This window comes from Corella eumyota, chromosome 1 (assembly GCF_963082875.1).
Source record: "Corella eumyota chromosome 1, kaCorEumy4.1, whole genome shotgun sequence".
NCBI classification, from domain to species: domain Eukaryota; kingdom Metazoa; phylum Chordata; class Ascidiacea; order Phlebobranchia; family Corellidae; genus Corella; species Corella eumyota.
In genome coordinates, this window is record NC_137490.1 from 5,454,265 (window position 1) to 5,463,203 (window position 8,939).

The window sequence follows — 8,939 nt, forward strand, 5'->3', positions numbered from 1 at the left end:
GTTGAGTCAAAAACTCGTTCAATGTTTGTTATATGTGCTCTGGTTGTTTTAGTTTAATATAAAACCCACACAACAAAAAAACTTAACGTCAAATTACAAAAAAACATTAAATGAAAATTAAACCTGTAAATGTAATATATATTTTACAGAATCTAACATATTTGCAAAAACTTTAAACGTTTACAAATTATACAGTACCAGAAAATAATAATATAATCCCATACTAAAAAAATATTAACAAAATTAGGAATTAATTGCGTTGGTATTTATTGACTTGGTGTAAACTGGAGTTAGCTATAGGATTATTGTCACTATATAGACTTCCGTTGCTACCTAATTTCGGTATATCGCTTTCCGTGGGTGTGGAAAGTCCGTTTGAAAACGAACTAGGAAAAAGACCACTGCCCGACATTGAGTTCATATTCAATAAACTGTTCTGAAAATTTGAAGATATAGGCTGTGAACCAGTTGAAGTTGAATTTAACGAGCTCTGATTTCCGGGCGTGTTACGCGATAACACGGAAAGGACATCGGCGAACGGGGTTGTGTTTAGCGGGTTTGCTACGTTGCTGTTACCGCCGGATAGTAACCAAGACACCGAGGATGCTGCTTGATGTTGCGGCCTGTGATGACCTAAATACATTTTTTACAACATTAAAAAAATATTTATCAAATCATAAAAAAAATTACCGAAGCTAATTACATTGTTGAGTTATTTCGATTTCATTAACATGCATCGTGGAGAAAATCAACTAAAAACGCTAATTCATTTGCATAATATATATTTGTCACAATAAAATACTTATTGAAGTATAATTACCACCACAACGAACCTTGAAACACGTGCTGATTATTGCTGTTATGTTGCTGAGTCATTTGAAGTTGATTATTGAAACTGGAAAAGTGTTTGGTCCGAAATCCGCACAAAGTTGAATTATCCGAGGTCGAAATTTCTTGGGTCGGAGTAGTTGTGTTAGAATCGGACAACGGACGTTGCTCAGTATGTTTTTTTCCTAGTGAAAATAAATAAAAAAAATATACTTGTAAAAATATATATATATGTACATAGAATAAATTATGTCTAATTTTTGTTTATTATTTTTATATATTTTTATATTTTCAATTAAAAAGCTGCGTGTAATTAAAAATCTACAAAACATTTAAAAACCTATAATGGAATTCTTCAACGTGATGATGTCATCGTGTATCGATTCTCGCAAACTTTCCTCTATCAACGTTGAATTACTACCCGAACTAATATTAGAACCTAAATAACAATTTACAAACGTTTTATACAACTTAAAAAATGTTCTATGTAAATATATTTGTAAAGTTCTGTTAAATTGATTTACAAACTGCAAACTAATGCAAACGAATTTAAAATCACGAAGTTAACTATTTAATTTTTCCTTACTTATGGCATTAGTAAAATACATATGAATTAATTTTATTTCTAAACAATTTTGTATAAATAAATTAAAAATGATGGATATATAAACTAAAACCTATTTTGAATCTGATTTTGAATTAATCGATTCTAATAAAATCAAGTACCTAAAACTACTGCAGTGACACATAATATAAATATTTATTTACTACCTAAAATTATAAATTCTAAAAAATTTACCGATATCTCCGATAGGACTTGATGAAGCATTGATCGAATCATTTCCATCAACCCCGGGTATTTCCTTGCTACTATCCGGCGAGTGTTCGGTTGGTGAATGTTGATGCATTGACAAAGGTTGTTGTTTTGCTCTCTCCATTTTTCGCCATTTTGCTCGCCGGTTTTGGAACCAAACCTAAGAAATTTTAAATTCAGGATAATATATTGTTTAGGAAATTTTAACAAGTTTTTAGTTGGTATATAAGTTATTTCTTTTTATAAAATATATCTAATACAAAGATAAAAAAAAATAACTTAATTTTAAAATGTTTGGTCAAAGTTTAGGAATTTTTTTTTATTTTCTAAGGCTACACTTTTTTGCGCTTTTTAAATTTTTATGTAAAACTTTTACTCGAGTTACTATCATTACATTACAGTGATAAAATAGCTCTTAAATATATCTGCTCCTTGCTATATTTTGGTTTAAAACCACAACTAATTTATTTTTAATCAGGGCACATTTTAGTACCTGAACTCTAGCCTCTGTCAAGTCAATTTTTAAAGCTAATTCTTCGCGAGTGTAAATATCTGGATAATGAGTTTCAGCAAAAACTCGTTCCAGTTCTTTCAGCTGCGAACTGGTAAAAGTTGTTCGAATTCTTCTTTGTTTTCTTCTCTCGTGTAAGCCTCCATAACCAGGATGTGATTGAGTGTTTCCATCCGAAAAGAATTTTCCAGGTATGCCTTTATAAAAGTCACAAGTAACTTAATTAGGTTTTAATAAAAAAGCACAAATTTATTTCTTTATATAATGAACCACCATTTTGTTTTAAACAAAATTTCTTAGATTAAGAATTGAAAAATCTTAACATCCCGCTGTTCAACATATCTTATTAATATTTATTATAAAACTTTAACTGTTTACCTGTAACATAAGGCGATGCATCCCGCAAGGAAGCGACCCCATAAGCCGAAGGAGAATGAATATTTTGTTGACACTGTCCTCCCACGAATGCCGAGCTTCGCATTGGAATAGTCGGGGCGTAAGCAGAAGGAAATGTCGATTGTGTGGTTTGCTTGAAAAACAAAATTAAATTTTAAACAACATAAGCAAATCATTCAATAATAAACTTAATCCCAAATAAATTAAGTTAATAAATCAAGGTTAAGTTTATGTGAATGTCTAAACCATATGTTATATAATTATAAATTTAAATAATTTTTTTTTAAATTGTATGTGTAATTTTTTTTTAATTTAATGTGGGAATTTTTACCTGATTGTGGGCACAAGAACTAAAATCAGCATAAGGTGTTGGCCCGAATGCTGAATGATTATCAGTATTACCAACTGAAGCAACCATACACGCTGTGCCATCGTAGTTTGAACCTACTCCCAAATAAGAAGGGTAATCCATCATATATTCAAACAAGATAATATCTTACAAAGACTGTAGTTAAAGTGTCTTTTATAATAAAAAAGATTTTATTGTGTTCAAGGATATCTGTAATTAAAAATAATTTTAATTTTTTTATTTAAAAAAAATAATATTGTTATTTAAGTTTAGAATTATTTAATTACTGTATCTTAATGTATTTTAATAAAACTTGCATAAAACAAATAATTTATAATAACGTTATTACAAAAATTCTCAACTCTAATTTTATAATGTCGTAAACCAGCTAACTATATTATAAGCGTAAACGAATTTTTCTGTTCTGTTTAGTCAAATAATCTATGGAAATAGAATAAAACAAAATTAAAACGAGGAATCTAATAGAAAAGCGCGAAAATTAGAAATTACATTTTCCCTGCAACTTGGAAGCATAACTGCATAATCGCAAAATTCAATTTAAAAAAAACGAAACTACATTATTTTGTTACAATGCTTTGCTTGCCCACGAAGAAAATGTCGTTATCTAAGCTGATTTCCAAAAGTCAATTGCCATTTTCCCCCTTTTTTCTTCGCTGGGAGAATTTTCGCTTAAGTGTTTTTTCCGTAAGCTTCTGGCACGCGTTTAAAATAAATTGGATTATAATTCACTTGTCTTAGAAGCTCCGAAAGTGGGAACGGGTATATTATTTTTTCGCGAACACGCTGAAATTTTGTTTGATTAGGAATTAAAGTTAGTTTTTATCATTATTTGATTACTAATAAATTAATCGATACTGGTCAAATGTGAAATGACTAATAAATGGTCATTTATAATTTCATTTTTTTACAAAATAATACAACATAATGTATGGTATAACAACTGTACTTAATATTTCATTATAACATTAGTATAGTTGAAAGTAACTTTACTAAAATCAAAACTTTAAGTTGGAAAACAAATTATTTAATTACATCATCCCATTCTGTGTTCAAACACAATAACAAAAAGTCAATACTTTTGCAATATTGCTGAAATTTGCGGCAGGTGCGCGTCGTAGTAAATGTTTAATAGACTCCACTCTTGGATCCTAATGACATTTCTAACGACCTGTCGTCCCAGGGCTTGGAAAATTTAACTTTATTAAAATCGACTGAATGTTAGCACTCACGTATAACAAGTGTGCAATCTTCAGCGAACAATGTTTAATTTTATTGAAATTTAAATTCGAAAAAAAACGGAAATTGGACTTTTGACGTTGGTTTGATTAAATATTTCAACAGCTTTAGATGGTAAAAAGTTGAATATAACTCATAATATATATAAGGGGTTACCAATGCCTTATTATAACTTACGTTTATTTATTTTAAATTTAAAAATATTTTTGGTTGTTTTAACAAAAAGTCGAAAAAATTAGTATTGTGCTTGCTAACACCCAAAACTTTGTACAAATCTTTTATAAAAAATTACAGAAAAAATTTTAAGAAGCCGACTCCAGATTTGATAAATTAAATCTAATTAAAATATAGTCAACAAAAGTATCGTAGTGCTAGGAGGAAGTGGACACGCTATCCGCTTCATGGACCACGACCTTATTGTGATGCCAATCCACATTATTTAAGGTTATTTCGGTTCAACTGGTTTGCGTAAATATATTCACAAAAACGGAAATGTCGAAAAAAAATTCGAAAAAATTACGAAAATTCACACGATCTAAATATCATAATATTTTTGCGTCTGTTTTTATTACGTAAACTTTTGAAATAATAAACAAATAAGTTTTCATCAAATTAATCCCATTTTAATTTTTTTATAATTTTTTAAAAGCAATAATTGTTATTTTTTATGCCTTTAATCAAATATGTTACGGCTTATATCCACTTATAAGCTATAATAAATTGACTGCAAAATGAACGATACTAAAGCGATAGACCGCCCGTTGTTAAACTGATATATCGTATGTTGTTGGCCAAATGCTCTACAGATCGAACTCAATCTGTTATCGTATCTTCAAAGAAAAATAAATTTATAAACATATTTATAATTTTTTATATGTAATTTTGTGTTTATTTTTTTTTATTTTTTTTTTCCATTTTTTTTGAATTTTTTTAACTGTTTTTTTTCTAATAAACACATCAAGATTTATTTTAAAATTAGTGTGTAATCAAGTAAATAATTTTTATGGACTAATTGGCATGCAATAACTTCGCTCAAATTTGAGAAAAAGTTGATAGCTTTATTTACAAATGTTATTTAAATAAAATTATTCAAATTATTTTTGATAATATTTAATTAGAAAAACATATATTTTTCTTAAATTAATTATATCAGATCAAAATTTTTAGATTGGCAATTTTAAACTGAATAAGGCCCCGTATTTAGAGTTTAATTGCGCCAAGTGTCATATATTGATTTGGTCCGTAATAAATTATACATTTTAAGAATTTTCATATTTTCACCTAGATCGATTGAGGATGAAAAATCAATGTCCTTAAATGAAAACTAATATTAGAGATTTTCTGTCCACGTGATAAATTCCGTTGCAGGCTGTTATAAATATATCAAAATCATAAAATATCAAATATTGATTTAAAACTGGGATAAAACTTTTTTTAAAAGTTTAATCTCCATTAGCACTTATATCGGGCTCTAAGAAGTATTTAAGAGTCGAATACATATAAAATAATATCATTAAAAAAATTGGACTTAAATATTAAAGATCAGAAAATGCAACTAGTAAAATATACTTATTTAACAAATCAAAAAATAAAAAATGTTATAACCATAGTGAAACTTTAATTTTTTAATTTTTGAACCCTAATGTTTTAACCGTCATTAAATAAACAGATATTACCTATCATGATACAAAAAATCACGATGCTCTACATTGCTTTAATATTTCATTGTCATATCTAAGGTCGGGGGTCAAATATTACACATCTACAAAAATGTTGAGGTAAGCAGCAGAAGGGCCTAAGCGAGTTAAACTGATGCCATAGGGAAGCTTAACGCCGAAGATTGACGCAACCTATTCCGTTAATGTCAATCTAGGATCAATTAGCCTAATTAAATGCACCAGCCTAAGCATGTTCTTTTATATTTTAACACGACTATAAAACTTGAATTTTAATAAATTATTAGAAAATTCCGCTATGCAATACAAGTTTATATTTTGAAATATTTAACAACGCCATTAAAATTAAAGTAGTTTTTTAATTCGTTTTAAGTAAGAATAGTTGTTGGCTGTTTAAACATTCACGAGGGCTAGGTTGAACGAACGTTTAGGCAGTAAACACCCATTAGATAAATTAGTTTAGTGCATCACGATTGTCGTTTAAGCGTTTGAAGCATATTGCTCGCGCAGACAAATCCTGTGGGATTAACATCCGATCAAATTATAGCGACCCGCGTTTATAGAAAGAAAGGCAAGGCCAATTAAAACAATTAGAGAATAGATAATCGACCAATTCGCTATTCAAAATTTCTGAATTTAATTCGATTATTCTCAAAATAATAGAAAAATGATAAATTGCACAGAAACTGCGATCATTTAAAACGCTTACTGTCACAAAATTCCAAATTTATACATGAAAATTGTAAAATATAACGTTGAATAACACGTAAAAATCACAAATAAATAATTAACAATTGCTCGAAATTATTAATTAAAAAGCTATAACAAATAACGCAAATCAGAAAGCAAGAACATTATTTACAAGTTTGTAAAGTATGAAGATGGATTTGCGTAGCAACAAATGAACGTGCCAATAAATCCAACAAAATAATCCAACATAGGCTTTCTTCTTTTATCAGAATTTTTTGATGTTGTGCTACTTTTTCTACGGAAGGAAAATATTGAGCTAGATCTTGTTTCTTTGATAGGTTTGTCAAGTTCTGGACTAGCAACACGTTTTTCAGAATTAAAAGTGCTTTCTTGTTGTATATCGTTTGATAACACAATATCTTCTATATGAATAGGTGCAGTGATTTCTTCGTTTTTGTCGTTGTTAGATAAACTAATTTCAGTATTTTCAAATGGATCAAATTCATCTGATTTTGATATACTGTTTTCAGTCAAATTTATGTTGCTTGATTTACTTAAATCCAATGGTTCATTGTCGGTTAAGCTTTTCTTTTTCATGTCGAAGTAGTTGTAAGTTGCCGAGTCACAAATATCCTGGGTTGGCATAGATTTTAGATTGGATCTCAAAGAACCTGTCGAATTTTTCTTCACCCTTTTTACAGGTCTATACAATAGTGACAATTTTCGCTTGTGAGAAGGACTTCCTTTATAGCCACTAAAGCGAAGATTAGTTTCAGAATCTAATTGTGCCTCTGAAACAGTTTCCATGTCTTCGAGTTTGGGAACTGCACGTTTTTTGTTAGAACCAGCATATTCAATAGATAGATTATAATTTGAATCTTCGGTATTACCTGATACTTGTTTTTCGACAAAACCATCTAAATCATCGTCAGAATTCTGTTTGTCATTTTCAGAGATTTCTGATGTAAATTGTACAGGATTTTTGTATTGGTAAGTAACAGACTTAACACTGGAATTTTTCTCTGATTCTTCCTTTGCTTTCTCCATTTTGTTTATCATTTCAGCGGATCGCCTTTGTTTCAACTCGGCTAAGGCAAGTGAGAGATTGTAACTCGAACTAGTATATCTTTTAACAACTTTCTTTTCGACAAAACCATCATTATTACTGCCGTGAGTATCTTTATTTACTTCATCTCCTTTGCCCAATATTTCATTATCAAGAGATTTTGATTCAGTAAAAGAAACAGATAAGTTGTAGCTATCTCCTACAGAATCTTGGGGTATATCTTTTACAACAAATCCGTCATCAAACATAACATCCCCGTCTTCTACATCGTATATCTGTATATCGGTTTGATCTGCAACCTGTTCAGGTACTTCATAAGATACAAATTCGTTCACGTCGTGTTCAAACGACTTTTCGTCGCACAATGGTTCCCGAAAACTCACTCTTTTCTTTTGAGAATTTTCTCGAATTGAATCTGTCTCCTCTCCGCTTAAGATATTGTCGCTGTCGTGCAAATTGTCACCGAATAAATTAAGGTAGTAGTTAAACGATGCGTCTATATCTGATCCGTCGGTCGACGAAAAACTACTGAAGTGGTTATTGTAGTTGACATTTTCAGGAGTAATAGTCTCGTCCGAATCGTCTTCGCTAATATTACCTTGATTCTCATTTGTTAAAGTTGCCTCTGACCCTGCAGAACTGTCCGAATCGTATTCCAAATCACCTTTGCTAATATCTTGGCTGTTGCTACCTATAACTTCATCAAATATGACGGCATCAAGATCGAGTTCGTCGGTCGATATGACGCCATCGTCTTCGCTCACGTTACTACTGTCTTCAGATAAAGATATATCAACCATCCACGGTTGGCCTTGTTTGTTCGAAAACATATTTTATTTAGTAAAATAATTCTTAAAAGACTCACAATAAATTCGTATTGCTCTAATAATATTGGTTGCATTGTCGCGTACCAGAAACGCGCAAAACTGCAGTCATTTGCATCAAATTTCTTCATTTCCGATTCTGTTTAGCTAGTAACTAAAACGTTTAAATAAAATAACAAATTAAATTTAAGCCTGACAAATTTACCTCTACCTAAAATATTTAAACATTTGTTTGGTAAAGAACACTTGCTACACCACATGATGTCCTGGGTTTAATCCCCACTGCTTTCATGCTGTAGCCCCTTTGAGTAAGACGCTATAAACGATATGAACTCCTGCTGAGCCAGCACTTAATCAGCAGCATAATTATCAGGCTATTGTAATTTATAACACCCTAAACTGCCACAGGCAACTCAAGGCTGGGTCGGGGTAACGGTTGTTACTCTATGTTTGGTCGCGCATTCGACCTTTCCACATCGAAGATAAAAGATATATACAAAAAAAAGTTGTACAAGTAACTTATCGAGA

At 30.3% G+C, this 8,939-nt stretch overlaps 1 protein-coding gene across 1 annotated transcript; it reads right to left on the reverse strand.

Moving 5' to 3' along the window:
• Positions 1 to 250: 250 nt before the first annotated feature.
• On the reverse strand, positions 251 to 3,021 carry LOC145745955 (uncharacterized). Its single transcript, XM_082564168.1, has 7 exons — positions 2,881 to 3,021; positions 2,532 to 2,682; positions 2,136 to 2,350; positions 1,628 to 1,802; positions 1,169 to 1,267; positions 834 to 1,013; positions 251 to 633 (listed from the first exon to the last, which is right to left on the reverse strand). Exons 1-7 carry the CDS (start codon positions 3,019 to 3,021, stop codon positions 251 to 253), a joined length of 1,344 nt encoding a protein of 447 aa, XP_082420294.1.
• Between the last annotated feature and the right edge of the window lie 5,918 nt (positions 3,022 to 8,939).